The sequence below is a fragment of the Bufo bufo genome, chromosome 2, assembly GCF_905171765.1.
Source record: "Bufo bufo chromosome 2, aBufBuf1.1, whole genome shotgun sequence".
NCBI classification, from domain to species: domain Eukaryota; kingdom Metazoa; phylum Chordata; class Amphibia; order Anura; family Bufonidae; genus Bufo; species Bufo bufo.
This window is the reverse complement of record NC_053390.1, coordinates 765,376,093-765,394,180: the sequence shown is the minus strand read 5'-3', so window position 1 is coordinate 765,394,180 and position 18,088 is coordinate 765,376,093. Positions and strand designations below refer to the sequence as shown.

At 43.8% G+C, this 18,088-nt stretch overlaps 1 protein-coding gene across 1 annotated transcript in view; it reads left to right on the top strand.

Moving 5' to 3' along the window:
* The window catches only part of NCAPG (non-SMC condensin I complex subunit G), a 45,657-nt gene extending 31,041 nt beyond the window's left edge, over positions 1-14,616 (top strand). The window contains exons 11-21 of the mRNA XM_040419042.1: positions 554-733; positions 816-926; positions 3,769-3,888; positions 6,189-6,449; positions 8,543-8,724; positions 10,470-10,644; positions 10,750-10,911; positions 12,041-12,167; positions 13,712-13,780; positions 13,871-13,940; positions 14,416-14,616. Of these exons, the coding sequence (XP_040274976.1) occupies positions 554-733; positions 816-926; positions 3,769-3,888; positions 6,189-6,449; positions 8,543-8,724; positions 10,470-10,644; positions 10,750-10,911; positions 12,041-12,167; positions 13,712-13,780; positions 13,871-13,940; positions 14,416-14,536 (1,578 nt within the window). The 3' untranslated portion in view covers positions 14,537-14,616. The remainder of the gene's footprint in view (positions 1-553; positions 734-815; positions 927-3,768; positions 3,889-6,188; positions 6,450-8,542; positions 8,725-10,469; positions 10,645-10,749; positions 10,912-12,040; positions 12,168-13,711; positions 13,781-13,870; positions 13,941-14,415) is intronic.
* Positions 14,617-18,088: the final 3,472 nt, after the last annotated feature.

Here is an 18,088-nt window from a genome sequence, read left to right as displayed (position 1 = left end):
GCACACAGTGTTCGGTCCGCATCCGGATTTCCGGAGCGGGCCACCTATCTTTCGGTGGGCGGCTCTGGAAAAAAATAGAACATGTCCTATTCTTGTCCGAAATAGGCATTTCTATGGGGGTGCCGGCCGGGTGTATTGCGGATCCACAATGCACTACGGACATGTAAATGGACCCTAAAATGGTCTATTCTTAGGACTGAGCATTGATGTCTTTCCTGCCTCTGAACAGCACTAATCAGAGGATTGTGAAGTATGCTGGAGCACTGCAATATCCAGCACAGCTCTCCTCTCACCCGTACTGCTGTCTGGTGCTACAGGTCTCCTTCACCTGCATGGATCTGAGCTCGCGGCAGTGCTATACATCGCTTCATGTAGGTTGCTGCAATGAAGGGGCTCCAGCAATGCCTCCTTGGTCAGACCCCACAGATCACACGCCAACACAAAGGCAATCAATTACATACCCTGAAAAATACTTTGACCAATATCGGTCTCCAGCACAAACGCAGACGAGATCTCACAGTATTGTTAAATGTGTGTGTTCTCCATAACGCAGATTGCAGATGTAAAAGTGCAGCTCAACGAAACCAAACAAGCTTTAGAAGATAGCATAAATGCCCAAGACTTCAGCCGTGCCTCCGAATTAAAGGAGAAAGTGGCAGAGCTGGAGAAATTAAAAGCCCAACTGATTAAAGAGGCAGAGGAGCCAGAACTTAAAGAAGTCCGTGTGGAAAAGGTTTGAGAAAATTCACTTTTTTTTTTTTCCTTGCCAGTGTATTTGAACTCCCGTTGTAGACTAGATGCTATTTCTCTTGTAGAATGACCCTGAAACTCTTCTGAAGTGCCTGATCATGTGCAATGAACTGCTAAAGCATATCTCCCTCTGTAAAGGACTTGGAGGAACAATGAATGAGATCATTCAGTCGCTGGTAAGTGTTTGGGCGCTGGCAGGGTCATTAGCTCTCCATAGGTATGATATCACCGTTGTACAGATGCAATGTAGAGGATTAGATTGATAATTGATTACACTATGAATAGTGGCCTGAATGCTTCTTTTATATCATACATATCAACAGCTTTGCATTTAAGTGGACACCTGTGCACTTGTTTTTTTTTACTTTTTATTTGCTTGCTTTATAAAAATAAATTTAGCAAGTAATTTTTTATTAACCTCCTTCCCGATATCCACCATACATGTACAGCAGTTGTTGGGTCCTTTAAAAATGGCGCCCACTCAGGAGCTGCCAGCAGTGTCTGTGATTGGAAACTGACTCCAATCATGGATATTTAACCCATCGGCTTAATGGGAACACCGACTGTCTATGGTAGAAGCAGTCTGAGTGCATGTTCAAGTACCTTAGGGGGCCAACAATACAGTTATTAAAAGTAAAAAGTTTATTTTTAAAATGTATGTGAAAAAAAAAGAATTACAAATTCAGATTAATTCAATTTTCTTGTTTTTTTATATAGAAATCTGCAATAAAAAAAAAACTTCATTGGTATTGCTGAATCTGAAAATGCCCAAACTTTTAAAATATGAAAATATTTAACCCATACAGTGAACTTCTTAATAGATTACTTTGCCTCCCAAAAATGAATAAAGTGACCAAAAATGAGACATGCCCCAAGATGGTATCACTAAAAATGACATCTCCCTGCAAAAGAAAAATAATAAGTGTCAGAATATGGTAATGTGAGCGTTTTCCAAGTTGCTGAATTCCTACTGACTGTAACTTTTCATTGTTCCCACACAGTGAACACTGTACAAACAAAACTAGTAAAACATTGGCAGTTGTTTTTTTCCAATTCCACCCCATTACATTTATTTATATATTTATTTTTAGCTTCCCAGTACATTGTATGCAATTTTAAATGGTGTCCTTAGAAACTACAACTTGTCCTCTAAAAAAAAATAAAACCCTCTTATAGCTATATGAACAAAAAAGTAAAACCGTTATGACCTAGTGTATGGAAGTCCTTCATCTAGCTGCTGGTGCTGCAGAATCTGACAAACACAAGCTCTTTCTGCTCTCCCCTCCCTTCTCAGTGCTAAACAAAACAATGGCTGATCTTAAGGAGACCAGCTAAAGAAAACACTGTGGAGCCTCATTTAAGAGTCTCAACACCGCAATCCAAAGTGCAAAGCTCCCTGGGAAACAGTAATATGCAAAATAACCGTGGAGCCCCAGTTCTGGGTCTTCAACACAGAGAAAGCCAGATATCCTTCAAAGGAAGGAAAACCAAGCAAAGGGGTGTCCCCATTACAGAGATCACCAAATCCACCATATTAAGTGGCCCCTATGTCAAGATCCCGCTCTTTTACAAGCTTTAAGGATGTGACGGGGAAAACCTAAGCCGGTTATCCATCCACAGACAGCTGTTTCGGGATGTTGCCCCTCATCAGTGTGGAGTAGGATTCTGGCTAACCAGGAGCAATGCCTTGGAGACTACTCAAACAAAACAATGGCTGTTCTTAGGGAGACCAGCTACAGAAATCCAAAGTGCAAAGCTCCCTGGGAAACAGTGATATGCAAAATAACCGTGGAGAGAGTGTTCGAGACAGCAGCAGGAGGTTGCACACGACAGATGTGTGGGGAGATGAGCCAAAGAGCACAGATAGCGAGGAAAGCACTCACAAGGCAGTTTGCAGAAGATCATCTTCATTGTATAAATCATAAAAAAATCAACCGTCTACACTTTACACATTGTTACATAAGTGATCCAGAGAAGAGTTATGACATCTGCTCACATAGTGTATAGCGGTGATCGCCAACCTGTGGCTCTCCAGCTGTTGCCTGATGGGTGCAGACTGTCAGGGCATGATGGGAGTTGTAGGTTTGCAAAATCTGATTTGAAGAGTCACAGGTTGGGGAACATTGGTGCATAACAATATGCAGGTCCACCTAATGAGCTTCTGGTCACACATACTTGGTCTTCTCCCATAGACATGTCTTTGCTTAGATCCTCTATTATTCCTCTATGCCCAACCTGCGGCTCTCCAGCTGTTGTAAAACCAAAATTCCCACCATGCCCTGCTATAGGCTGATAGCAGTAGGCAGTCTGGGCATGCTGGGAGTTGTAGTTTTGCAACAGCTGTAGAGCCGCAGGTTGGCCATCCCTGCTCTATTCACTGCAGAGCAGCCAATAGAAATGGCATTCTGCCTGCTTGTAAGGGAGTAAAGCTGTTCTGCATTAAACACCTGATGACGGTGCTGTACTGAGCGCCTCTGTGTCCATCACAAGACCTGGGCAGATTCACGATGTACGTCTTCTATTGAATGACTGCAAACAAAGATCTTGAAAACCAAGAGCTGATCAACAAAGTGCATTGATCTCTCTTCATGATACAATGGATAGCCTTATTTTGCTGAAAGCAGAATATCCATTTACATAAGGAGATGAACCACCTTTGCAGCCATTTTTCGGGTTTTCCAACCATTTCAGTATAGCAATTTGCCGGTAGTCCTGTTTAATATGTACATAGTTCCTATGCAGACCAATTTGTCTCCATAGTGACCGACTACAGACCCAAACATATGCAGTCTCTAATTTTGCAGTCATGTTACCATCCATCTGCCCCTAACCTGCTAAATGTAAGGTCACAGTAAAGCCATTTGTGTTCCTCTCCAACTCTGATAATAAGACATGCCTGGGAATAAGAGACATGGGCTACTAAAATACATATCTCCAGCAACAATGAGACAAGCAATTTCCATAATGGTTTTGTCTACATGTGTTCCTTTGTTTCACTTGCTTTTTGCTTTGACCCAGATCCTGCCAGGCATAACCAATGTTCATCCTTCTGTGAGAAACATGGCCGTCTTGTGCATTGGATGCTGTGCGTTACAGAACAAAGATTTTGCTAAACAGCACATGGCTCTGCTGTTACAGGTGAGACCTATGAAGGGCTGGGATATAAGCTGCATGTTGTGACAACTCGACTAATCAAACACATTGGACCTATCTCTTCATGGGTGTGAATGGGCGAATACTGACATCGATGCAGTTGCGAGTAACCGTGCTGTAGTACCAAACACTTCAAACATTCAGTGTTAGAGGTTGGCCCATCTCCATCTTTAGGGACATATTGCTAGGCTATGCCCCCAATGTCTGATAGGTGCAGGTCCCACCGCTGGGACCTGCACCTATCTCTAAAACCGAGCCCACAAAATGAAGGAGAATGCACCTTGCACGAATGTCCGCCCTCCGTTAATTTGCATGGAAGAGCCATAAATAGCCAAGCAGTGCGCCCAATGAAATGAATGGGAAGTGCTCTATTTTCAGCACTTCTATAGAAATGAATGGAGGGCGACCACGCATGCACCCACCTTCACTTTCTGCGCTTCGAGAGGGAGACCCGCAGACATTGGGGGTATATCACAAGGATAAGCCCCCAATGTATGAGATGGGCCAACCCCTTGAAGAGATAACACTAGTAATGCCAGTACGGGGATGGAAGCAGGAGATGCCAGAGCGTATAGTGTCGAGCCACAACTGTCAGACCAGCTGGCAGCAATCTGCTGTGTTTTCATGCTGGTAGCAAGTACTGAATACACAGTTTGTCTGTACGAATAGTGGGCAAGTATATGTCCTTCTCCTGAATACCAAAGGTATAGGTGCCCTGAACGGCACGAAATGAAAGCAGTCCTGCTTGCCATGCGTGTCAGCACACTATACAGAATAGGAAAGTCCAGTTAGTCCTCTCCCATGTTTTTCAGAAGAAACGTCTGTCATCCTTGTTAATAGAATGTTATCTCCTAATAGTGTACACTTGAAGTGTTGGGTATTACGGTTTTTGTTGCAGTACAAATTATTAGATATATTTAAAGATTTGCTACTGTCTGTTTTCCGAGAAACCGATGGCTGTAGATTCTACTGGGTATCTAATGGTTAACCACAACCTGCATCTTGATGTAGTAGTATGTTTAGAGCATTACCTAGTGGAGCACCTTCTCATACTATTAAGTCAAGGAGAACTCGCTGGAATTGCCACTGCCCCCAAATGATCACCAGCTGCAGTGTATCTGTAATACATAGCTGCACTCCTGCCAGGATAGGCCATCAATATAGAAGGTGCACAACCCCTTTAAATATTGATAGTCTTTCATTAGGTCATTAATATCTGATCGATGGAGGTCTGACTCCTGGCACACCCGCACTGGTCAGCTGTTTTACAGGTTTGATGTCGCGTACATTTCTGCACAGATCTGCAATCATGTGATGTTTCTGCAGCTCGGTCCCATTCTAGCAAATGGGATTCATCTTCAATATCCATCACAGGTTCTATGCTGTATACAATGTTGGGTTTGTTATACTATGAAGAGGCCATTGCTTCTTCAAACAGATGAGTTTGACCTCCCCCTGATCAGATATTGATGACCTATTCTCAGGATAGGCCTTCAATGCTTAGTGGTTACTGTTAAAGAAACTTGCATAAATCAATAGTACAGGTGACTATAACAAACTTTGTAATATATCTTAATAGAGCAAAATACCTTTTTCTCCTTCTAGCAGCATTTTTTCCTCCCTCTACCTAGACTTCTATGGGCAGCATGTTTGCCTCTGTCTGTTTAAAGGACCATTAAACTGTGTGTAAAAAGGAAGGGGCGGGGGCGGCAGATGTGCTCAGCCCCATCAGCTTTCATCAACTCTACTTGGCTTTCCAAGCATGTGGTGTACAGATTCCATATACTTTTTATGGATTGGTGCAGAGTGCTCGGAGCACTGTTTTTCCAAAAATTTTGTAGCAACAGCATATTCTGCAGTGATGTACACAGATTGTCAGAATTCACAATCTGTTGGGCTTGACAGACACACACTAGGCCTATTTCATTGAAAGTCAACTCCAATCCAGAATGTTTTTAGAGTGAGGAGAACATAAAAAATCCATGCGGATGTTGTCCTTGGTCAGGTTGGTACCCAGTGAACAATACCACTGAGCCTTCATAACTGCTGTAGGTTGTGGGAGTGATATGTTCTAATGCGATATTAAATATCAGGCCCTAACCTTTATACAGTAGATGGCCTTACCCCATGTCCTATACCTCGTGTTCACCCTTCTCAGAACAGCACCAGTGCGGCATGTTCTGATCTTTTCTAGTACCAGAGACTCTTATGGTGTGATGGGTGGTTGTAGATTGTGTATAACCACACATTCACTGTGTATTCTGACCTATTATGTGCTCTTCCAGATTTCCCAACTTGATGAGGTCAAAGTAAAGACAAGTGCTCTGAATGCAGTCATTGACCTTCTTCTACTGTTTGGGCTTGACATTTTTACAACCTCTAAGTTGGACGAAGCTGAAAAGCCCCAGAATAATCCCGAAGAGATAAATGAACCAGCAGAGACTGAAGAAGCGGACCCTAATAAAGCGGAGGAGGTGGAAGCAGAAAAAGAAGTGTCAGCAGTGAATGGCATTTTAACACTGTTCTCCGAGTTTCTGGACAGTGAGGTATGTAGAGATGTCCTTAACATACACAGTCTCAGATTTTCTTCTGAGTCAATCAAAGTTTACAGAATTGACCGAAAATTAGCCAAAACCAACGATTTTGATGGAGCCACTCAACCAGCTAAGGTTTATGGAGTTCTCTCGGCTCTCAGATGGCAGATGTCTGGGCAGATAAGAATCTGGCTTTTGGAGTTCACCATGCCGGATGTTCTCACAGATATAAGCTGCTGCTGGAGGGGACAGGGGTGTCTGGCAGTGGCTTTCTCTCCATTCAAAACACATGTACATTCCGAGCATGCATGTATATGGAGGTGGTAGAGGAAATAACGGGCAAGCAATCATCTGACATCTATCCAATGTGTATGGCCAGTTCCAGTGCTGTATCTCCTTTATGTTCCTGAACTCTAAGACCAAAGTATTGGCACTTTTCACACAAGACATCTGCCTGATGGTGTATAACAGTGCATCCTAATATGAGATTCCAAGCTGGATTGATGGTTATTGAGGCACACTAACCATGAAATTGTCTGTATGGACCCTTTATGACACCTGTATTTGGAATTATTAGATGTTCTGGTGGGCTCTGCATTTACAGAGGATCTATAGCTAAAGCATTATTTTAATACTTTATATGCCATGTGGCAATTATACAAACAGGCAAACTCTTCTCCATAATCGCCCCTGAGAATGCTCTCGGGCTGTACCCATGATGCCCAGCCTCTCCACCTACATCATTTCTCACTGCTGATGATAGAGTGCCCTTCTTTTATTACCAACTATTGAAATATCACTTTAGTACATTATCTCCTCCTGGGGTGTCTGTGAAAATGACGTAGGTGGCTCTGGGCATGAAGGCAACAGCTTAACCAGCTCTGAGGTGGAAGCTCTGAAGAAAAGCCTAGAGCAGCCATCCACAAGATGGCACCACGCTATTGAAGAGCCATGACAGGAAAAAGCTACATTTTTAAAAGATACCGATTTTGCCTTTGCAATTGCTAGCATCTTAAAGGGGTTATCCAATCCTATAAACTGCCCCCCCCCCCCCCCCCATATGTCAGGCCCCTCACACTGAATATACTTACCCCACTGCTTCTCCCTGTGCGCAGATGAAAACATGCGGGGGAAGCAACCAATGGCAGACAGGGACGAGCCTCCATCACGGGTGATGCTAGAGAGGCTCGTTCCCGCCCCCGACACCTGATGGTTTTTATCCGTGCACACGGAGAAGCGGCGGGGAGCCAGGTAAGTATATTCAGTGTGGGGGGCAGTTTATAAGATTGGATAACCCCTTTAAAGCTAATAGTAGTCTTAAATCTTTGTGTTTTAAAGAGGAGCTCTTTAATGGGGTTTTCCAGAATCCAGCAGGTCCTGCGAACCCACCTTAATTACATCTAACTCTTCGGTAGAAAAAAAACTGTCCTAAACTTACTGTCCCAAGTTACATGGGTTGGTTGCTCAGGAACATGGTCATTTGATGCTCCTCTTCTCAAAACTCTGCTTCCCTTGATATTATTTCCTTTACCAGGTTTTTGGCCTGGGCTACGTATGAGGCATCACTTCCACTGTGGAAAGGGCCAGAACCATTCTTCTCCCTCGCGAATGCGCAAACTTCGGAGTTCATCTAATCTGTGCATGCCCTGGGGAGAGGATTAGTTCTGTCCCTTTCCACAGTGGAAGTGACAGCCCACCCATAGATCAAATAATGAAGTGACATTAGTGGAAGCAGGATTTTCAGAGCGGTTATTGGGTTCCCGAGGTGGGTCAATGGAGAGGGCGACATGCACAGCCATGTTCGTTGCATGTTATTCAAGTGGTTTTTGTTGCTTTTTGTTTTTTCTGCAGACCGGCAGCCGACTTTTCTGATGTATTTAATGCCCTTATAGTGGAAACCTCTACACACAGCATGTGCAGACTCTATATGAGAGATGTTTGATAGGAATCAACAACCTAACCTTCCTTTTACTATCTCTTTTTACTATTTTGGCAGTAATTACAGTCACTGAAGTTGGGTCATATATGTGATGTCTGTAAGATACAGTTCTCACATAGACAAATAATTCCTGGGCTTTAACTTTTTTTTTTTTCTCTAATATAAGATTCCAGAAATAAGGACAGAAATGGCAGAAGGTTTGGCAAAGCTTATGTTCTCTGGAAGACTGATCAGTTCCAAGCTCTTATCTCGTTTAGTTTTGCTTTGGTACAATCCAGTGACAGAAGAGGATACAAAACTGCGCCACTGTCTGGGGGTTTTCTTCCCCATCTTTGCTTATTCTTGTCGGTGAGATTATTATATTTTTTTTAGTTTATTACACTAATTACCTGTAGGAAAGCCACACAGGTAATGGGAAACTGTTTTATGAAGAACATCTATAAGGGTTCACATTTAATGATCTCATGAAGGCAACCACTGTCCACATGGTCTTTAGAGGGAATCGGTCACCAGTTTTATGGTGTCCTAACTAAGGGTAACATAAACTAGGGACAGATCCCCTTAGCAAAATGCTGGGTCACTTTCTTTAATTGACTCAGCCATTTTGCTAAAATCTTGTGCTAAACAACTTGAGCGCATGCCGAAAGATTCCCCATATTTATTTGGTTTGCTATTCATCTAAATGATTGCCACTTAATACTACATCCCCTTCCCCCCCCTTCCCTGCAGCAGTTGTTCCAGGGAAAATGCCTGACTGCTGGTGGCTTTCCCCAGCAAAATCGGGGAAGTAAGGGCGGGAGTCATAACAGGGATATAAAGGATTATCCTTGGAGACACAATCCCTTTAAAGAGCATCTTTCAGCATGATCAACCATATTAACCCAGGCATAAAGCCTGGTAGAATTGATCAAGCAGACAGAAACAATGCACTGGTTATGTATTTCTGGTTTTCCAGTCCTGAGAAAAGCATGTTTTTTATTGATGTATAAATGTCCTTATTGGAGCACAGAGGACCCGGCTAGAGCCCTTGGAGCACCTGTTGGGTTCACCTGTACAGCTGTAGCTCCTCACCCCTTCCCCTGCATTGACAGGGCTAAAAGTCTTGTCTAGCCCTGTCCTCTTGCTCCATCACAGTGCCTTCCGGTCTCGATGCTTGCACACTGTATCTGTTGCTGCTCTGGAAAGAAGTTTCCAGGTGAGCAAGTGCCAGGACCAGGAGACATGGCGCATGCACAGGAAGATGAGGCTTGGCGCTTGCTCACTTGGAATCGGCATTGCTTGGGGAGCAGCAGCAGATTCAGTGTGCAAGTGCCAAGAACAAGATGTCTAGCCGTGTCAATCCAGGAGGAAGGACTAAAGCTGTAGGGGTGTTACTAACTGGTGCTCTGGGGCCTCTGGCCTTCCCCTCGGTGCTCCAGTAAACTCACTTCCATATGAATAAAAATGTGCTTTTCTCGGGAATGGGAAATACATAATCAGGGGTATCATTTTCTCAGCTTAATCAACTCTAGCAGGCTGTATGCCTGCCTGGTTTAATAGGGTTGATCATGCTGACAGATGCTCTTTAAGGCCGTTTTTCACGCATCCATTTCTGCGTTCAGGAAAAATCGCAGCATGTTCTATATTCTTTGTTTTTCATGCAGCCCTGCCTCCACAGAAGTGAATGGGGCTTGCGGTAAAAACGGATTGCATCAGGATGCGTTCCAGATGCATTGTGTTTTTAACTGATGGTTGCTAGAAGATGTAGTTCATAATTCTTCAGATTTTATTATTATTTTTTCTTTTTTTTTTTTTTCCTTCTTCCATGCGCTTGAAAAATGCATGAAAAACGGAGTGCAGCCATGCGGGAAAAAAACTGAAACAAAACTGAAAAACATTAAACTTGTTTGTACAAAACCATCAGTTTTTTTTTTTTTCCTGACACAATGCGTATTGTTTGCGTCAAAGAGGCTAAGGGTGTGCTACGTGCAGTTGATGCATATTTGCAGCAGATTTCACCTTGCACAAAGCAGCATTATATGATTTCTTCACTTGAATGTCTCCATAATACACAAGGCCATGACACTATATTGTATCTGCCCCTTCTACCATAGAACAAATCAAGAGTGCTTTGCGGAGGCTTTCCTGCCCACCCTGCAGACGATGTTCAATGCTCCGGCCTCCTCCCCACTGGCTGATATTGATGCTTCCAATGTAGCTGAACTCCTAGTCGACCTTACAAGATCAAGCGGTCTGAAGCAACAAACAAATAATTCTCAGGACTTTCAGGTGATGGTATAATCCTGGCTCCAGCAGTTCTCTGATCTGTGGATTTTAAGATTGTGTGATGATTATTACATGTCATGGAAGTTGCGTTGTCTTGCTCTCTTCCAGATCTCCACTGTTCATGACAACCTGGCTCTAAAAATTTGCAATGAAATAATAAAAGATCCCACGTCTCCAGATGTTCGCATATATGCAAAATCATTGTGTTCTTTTGAACTATCGAAAGAATTTGCAAAAGACCTGCTTCCCATACTAGATGTCGCACTGGAGGTAAGGGTGTTGGGGTTTGCACAGGTTCACCATATACTTCTCACTGGAATGTTTCACTACAACCTAAAGTGAATCTGATAAATACATCCTCCTTTTTATTTTCTAATTTATCTTCATGTACTTTGCAGATCCATGTTTCTCTGACGTCCTTGCATCCCTTCACACAGTTAAAAGAGCGTTTTAGTTGTCAGCAGCTGCCATTAGTCGGAGCTCACAGCATTCACATTTATACAGCTCCAGAGGAGCTCAGTATTGAATCCCCCACGTGGCGCCTGCAAGCGCCCAGAATTTTAGATTTTTTTATTTTTTTCCCCCCCCCTTTGGGGTGGGGAGTATTGGTGCCAAGTAACTATCCACCTCTCAAAACATGTACAGATATAGTGTGAAATGAATTGGCACGCCAGCAGTAGGAGTGATTTGGTAGTACAGTTAAGAAAATATTCCAGCCAGTCGGCAAGATGAGGCTCCATTCACACGTCCGCACATCGCCGGCACTAATAGAATATGCCTATTCTTGTCCGCAATTGCGGACAAGAATAGGACATGTTCTATTTTTTTCGGGAACGGAAGTGCGTGTCCGCATTTCCGGAGCCGGGCCGCACATCGTGCGGCCCCATAGAGTGCGGACGTGTGAATGGGGCCTAACACTGCAATCTATAGTCCACTCTTTAGACTACTGCCTCCTAAAGATAGACCCTAGAGAAAAATATGGTGCTTTTCTGGTTCATCTTCATATTCCTAAGAATGAAACTCCATTGTGTTAATAACATATTAGACAATTGCTATGTATACAGACTCCTAATGTTTCCTGCAGAGAAGGTTCAGTGTAGAAATTGTTCCTGGTCATTCTTTACTGAGACCGGTTCTCCATTCATGGACTGGCATCTAACTACAAGGGATATAGTCTTTCTTCAGTCAATTACCATTCACAGATATGTTATGACCGCCAAAATAAAATTATTATGGCTAAATGTATGTAACCTAGAACTGAATGTTTTGTGTATTTGACTTTCAAAAGAAAATTCCTATAGGATAAATACAGTAGATCACAACCAGTGTAAATCTGTCCTCCTCGGTGTCATGGGAAGCAAAAGTTGACTTTAATTTTGTAATTTGTTCTACTTTTTAGGATATTACTGATAAAGTTAGCTTGAGAGCATTAGAAAAAGTGAAGATGCAGCTGGGTAAGAATCCAACGGAGGTGGATGCAGTGTCTCAGGAAACCAATGCTACTAATGAAGAAGAGAGCAGAGAAGGTAATATGCCACATGAAGTCTGTGTCCTCATTCACACTCTATAGCAGGGGTAGGCAACCTCCGGCACTCCAGCTAATGTGAAACTACAACTCCCAGCGTGAACTTTCATAAAAATGAAAGGAGCATGCTGGAAATTGTAGTTTCACAACAGCTGGAGTGCCGAAGGTTGCTGATCCCTGCTCTATAGCAAGGGTCTCTAAAATTGGCTGAACATATGGCTGCGCTTCGAATGCCAAGTGCATTTCAGATTTGATACAATACATGTCGGTCACTGTCCCTGAGCTTTACCTCAGCTAGCCACGCCTGGGAATGATGCTAAGAGCTCCCCTAGTGGTGAGAGCAGTGGGATGAGAGAGGCATCACTTCTTCTTCTTTTTTGTGGCTTTCTAATAAGATTTCAAAAAAAAAATTCACATGACGGGAAAAACCCCTTCGTACTGCAGACCCCAGATGAGACCCGGAAATTAATAGATTCCCAGACCCAAAAATTAATACAGAAACCAGATCTGCCTCTAGATTTATACAGACCCCATATTTATACAGACCTCAGCCCTCAGATTAAACCCTGGATCAGACTTCAAATCACACTTCCAATTTATACCCAAATCTGACCACTGCCGCCCCCTATAACCCTCACCCAACCATTCCTTCCCCTAAATGCAGACTTCGGGGCAGACCAAAAATAATTTGCCTCTCCTCCAGGTGACTCCACCGCTCTGGAGTCCAAATCAACAATATCCACACACGAAAAATGTTATCTGTTTGCTGCGGAGCCTCACCAAGCTCCTGGTCACACAATAGATCATAAACGCAGCCCCACAATCAATAAGTTAGTTCTGTTTTTCAAAGTGAGCACCAATTTATTACTCACGGCCACGAGGTACTTTAAAGTGCTGTCAATTCTTTATTCTGTCCTCAGACTACAATCTATAATTCATAGTATAGCATTTAGAGAACGCTGACTTTCCTCCTCCGTCTGTGCCATGTTTTGGGGGGACACCGCCTTACTCATGCCACCACTCTTGATCTTCTGCAGCTCAGCACGGTCTTGGCTGCTGCCAATGTGCACTACATCCTGAAGCTGTACACCGGCACCGCAGAAGAGGACTGCTTCCTGAGCCTTCTGTCCAGTGCTAATGAGCACTTCTACAGTGGAAGCACTGATTAGTTATTAGTGGGGCCCCCCTTGAGGTTTTGTAGCTTGCAGAAAACTGCCTTGGAGGCCACATTTTTGAAACCCCTGCTCTATGGGAGAAATGTTAGTTTTAGATTGAATGCCTCTTAGACTTGCAAATGTAGGTATTAATTCTGATATGACTAAGTTGTTTGTTTAAAAGTCTATGACCGATCTGGAGAAGGGTAGGTTGCTTCTCATGGAAGCCTGACATAATAGCTGTGCTGTAAAGGATGCGCCCAGGAGGAGCCTCATAATACTGTATGGCAGAATACACTTTTGACTGGAAAAAGGAACTAGATGAAAAGCTCTAGAAGTCTAGTACTTGGGAAGTTAAATTTGGTTTCTCTCGTTTGTTGTGTCCCTTTAGGCAATCAGAATGACAAAAACGATGATGTGTTTGAGGAACCAAAGACGGTGAAAGAGAAAGCTACCAGAGGTAGGATGTGTTGTCTACTTCTATAATGTAAGGATCCTGGAACGATAGTCCTCTGAGTGCAGGTTACATCAACATGTTTATGTTCTGCAGGTCGTAGAAAAGCAGCTTCTGTAAGCACCAGGAAGAAGAGCAGCAGGTCTGCGGATCCCGTGGCTGGAGGGTATGTGAAGCAGGTGTCTCATGTACAGTCTTGTTTTAAATTTTCATATTTCATGTCTGGAATTCTTTCTGCTCTAATCTTCTGATCAAATGTTTTTTCCTTATATCTGTCTTAGCATATCTTATACATAATAATTTACGAGAAACCTGGGGACACTTTTTTTGTGGAGCATTGTTTGGGAACACATGCTTTTGCCACTGGGCCCAAAACTATAATGAAAGAATGTCTCTGCGTGGAGGATCAGTGTCAGTCTTAGTATTAGATACTGTTTATTGATCTCAGCCTTCCGTGTAATGCTGTGTACTCAGTAAGCCGTTGCTACATCCATAGCCATCAGATGCATGTTTGAGCCCTTACAGTTAGAGAGGTGTTTATTACTTGTCTGATCAGGGATGAACTGCTGTCTGGATAAGCGTCCTTTCTTGTATACATCCTCGGTATTATGATTTAACATTTCCATATGAACCTTTTTCAGGGAGGATAAAGAGCCAGAGCCTGTTACAGTTTCTACAAGGCCATCACGAAGAGCTAAAAGCATAGCTATGGAGAAAACAAAAATGAATCTTTGTAAGCTTCTCAATGAAGAGGCAAAATAACGTATCGCTGTAATATTCATGTAAGTCTACAGGGAAATTGTATCCAGGGGAAAAATAAAATAGCCACATGTGTTCACAATGTAACTGTGAGTCTTCTGTTTGATTAAAGGCTATGGACACCTTTGTGCATTCAAAATCAATAAAGCTTGCCTATCTTACTGTAATGTAGCACATAATAAAATTGCACTTGTTTGTTTATTGGTATCGGCTTTGCTTCTTACGCCCTCAGAAATGTCCTTCTGGAGATATGGTCTTTAGTACTGGGGGGGGTGGCGGGTTGTCAGCAGCCCGATGGGGGAGGGAGCTCCCTCCCTCTGGTAACCCTTCAAGCATCGGGCTGCTGCCATGGCAGAGCAGCACCCCGATGGTTGGCCCCTTCCATTCCGCGGTCCCTAAGGACCACGGCATGGAGGGGTTTGTCAGCCATTTCAAGCAACGTGTCAGCTGTGTGTTTCAGCTGACACTCTTCACCACTCAGCTACAGTATCCTGTTGGATGGAGGACTGCCGCAGGGGAGGGGGAGGGAGACAGAGCGCGCTCCCGTGTGGAGACAGGATGAGTTACCGAAAATCTGTCAGATGACGGATTCTCTGTAAATTCACTGAGAGCAGCCTGCTGTGCATAGGAAGAACATGCAGCTGTAGAACAAAAAAAAGGAAAGATTAACACAACCAATTGGAGAAATGATTTTCTTCACAAAATAACTTGGTGTGTCCATGGACTTTAAAGTGGTAAATTATAAATAAAATAAAAAGTTTAAATTTCACATAGAAACATAGAATGTGTCGGCAGATAAGAACCATTTGGCCCATCTAGTCTGCCCAATATACTGAATACTATGGATAGCCCCTGGCCCTATCTTATATGAAGGATGGCTTTATGCCTATCCCATGCATGCTTAAACTCCTTCACTGTATTTGCAGCTACCACTTCTGCAGGAAGGCTATTCCATGCATCCACTACTCTCTCAGTAAAGTAAGGCCCCTTTCACACGGGCGAGTATTCCGCGCAGATGCGATGCGTGAGTTGAACGCATTGCACCCGCACTGAATCCTGACCCATTCATTTCTATTGGGCTGTGCACACGAGCTGTGATTTTCACGCATCACTTGTGCGTTGCGTGAAAATTGCAGCATGCTCCTCTTTGTGCGTTTTTCACGTAACTCAGGCCCCATAGAAATGAATGGGGTTGCGTGAAAATTGCAATGGATCATGTGATGAACGCAGTGACGTCATCAAAGATCCTATTGCTCACAGATGAAGACAGAAGAGATGCCGGCTGCGCGAACAAGTGGATTAAGGTGAGTTAAATGATTTTTACCCCTCCAGCCCTGTTGTACTATGCATTCTGTATTCAGAATGCTATTATTTTCCCTTATAACCATGTTATAAGGGGAAATAATACAATATACACTACAACTAACCCAAACCTGAACTTCTGTAAAGAAGTTCGGGTCTGGGTACCACAAAAACTGAACATCGGAATGCAATCGCAGTCAAAACTGACTGCAATTGCGTTCCTACTCACGCGGGTTTGCCGCAATGCACCGGGACGCATCTGGACACGCCCGTGCGAAAGTGGCCTAATACTTCCTGATATTACTTTTAAACCTTTGCCCCTCTAATTTAAAACTATGTCCTCTTGTAGCAGTGTTTCTTCTTTTAAATATTCTCTCCTCTTTTACCTTGTTGATTCCCTTTATGTATTTAAAAGTATCTATCATATCCCCTCTGTCTCGTCTTTCTTCCAAGCTATACATGTTAAGGTCCTTTAATCTTTCCTGGTAAGTTTTATCCTGCAATCCATGTACTAGTTTAGTAGCTCTTCTCTGAACTCTCTCCAAAGTATCAATATCCTTCTGGAGATATGGTCTCCAGTACTGAGCACAATACTCCAAATGAGGTCTCACTAGTGCTCTGTATAGCGGCATGAGCACCTCCCTCTTTCTACTGGTAATGCCTCTCCCTATACACCCAAGCATTCTGCTAGCATCTCCTGCTGCTCTATGACATTGTCTGCCTACCTTTAAGGCTGAGTTCACACGAACGTGTGTGACCCGTGCCCGTGCTGCGGGCCGCAATGCACGATCGCCGGCCGTAGGTCAGCCGCATCGGATCGTGTACCCATTCACTTTAATGGGTCCGCGTTCCGCAAAAAGATAGGACATGTTCTATCTTTTTGCGGAACGGAAGTACGGGACGTAACCCCATGGAAGCACTCCGTAGTGCTTCCGAGGGGTCCCGTTCCGCGATTCCGGATTTGCGGACCCATTGAAGTGAATGGGTCCGCATCCGTGATGCGGAATACACACGGAACTGTGGCCGTGTATTGCGGGCCGCAATACAGCCACGGATCACACACGTTCGTGTGAACTTAGCTTAAGTCTTCTGAAATAATGACCCCTAAATCCCTTTCCTCAGATACTGAGGTTAGGACTGTATCACTGATTTTATATTCTGCTCTTGGGTTTTTACGCCCCAGGTGCATTATCTTGCACTTATCCACATTAAATTTCAGTTGCCAGATTTTTGACCATTCCTCTAGTTTTCCTAAATCCTTCTCCATTTGGTGTACCCCTCCAGGAACATAAACCTTGTTTACAAATCTTTGTGTCATCAGCAAAAAGACACACCTTACCATCGAGGCCTTCTGCAATTTCGCTGATAAAGATATTAAACAATATGGGTCCCAGAACAGATCCCTGAGGTACCCCAATGGTAACAAGACCATGGTCTGAATTAGGACTGCAGCTAATGATTATTTGAATAATCGGTTAGTTGTCGATAATTTCATCGATTAATCGGGAAAAAACACCAAAATGACAAAAAAAGGGTTTATATGATCTTACTTGAAAAATTATGTTCAAAGGCCATATTAAAACAAATTGTGAATGCACTGTTATGGAGGGGATCTGTGGATGGCACTGTTATGGAGGGGATCTGTGGATGGCACTGTTATGGAGGGGATCTGTGGATGGCACTGTTATGGAGGGGATCTGTGGATGGCACTGTTATGGAGGGGATCTGTGGATGGCACTGTTATGGAGGGGATCTGTGGATGGCACTGTTATGGGGGAGATCTGTGGATGGCACTGTTATGGAGGGGATCTGTGGATGGCACTGTTATGGAGGGGATCTGTGGATGGCACTGTTATGGAGGGGATCTGTGGATGGCACTGTTATGGAGGGGATCTGTGGATGGCACTGTTATGGAGGGGATCTGTGGATGGCATTATTATGGGGGGGATCTGTGGATGGCACTGTTATGGTGAGAGGGATCTGTGGATGGCACTGTTATGGGGAGGAGGATCTGTGGATGGCACTGTTTTGGGGAGGGGGATCTGTGGATGGCACTGTTTTGGGGAGGGGGATCTGTGGATGGCACTGTTTTGGGGAGGGGGATCTGTGGATGGCACTGTTTTGGGGAGGGGGATCTGTGGATGGCACTGTTATGGGGAGGGGGACCTGTGGATGGCACTGTTATGGGGAGGGGGATCTGTGGATGGCACTGTTATGGGGAGGGGGACCTGTGGATGGCACTGTTATGGGGAG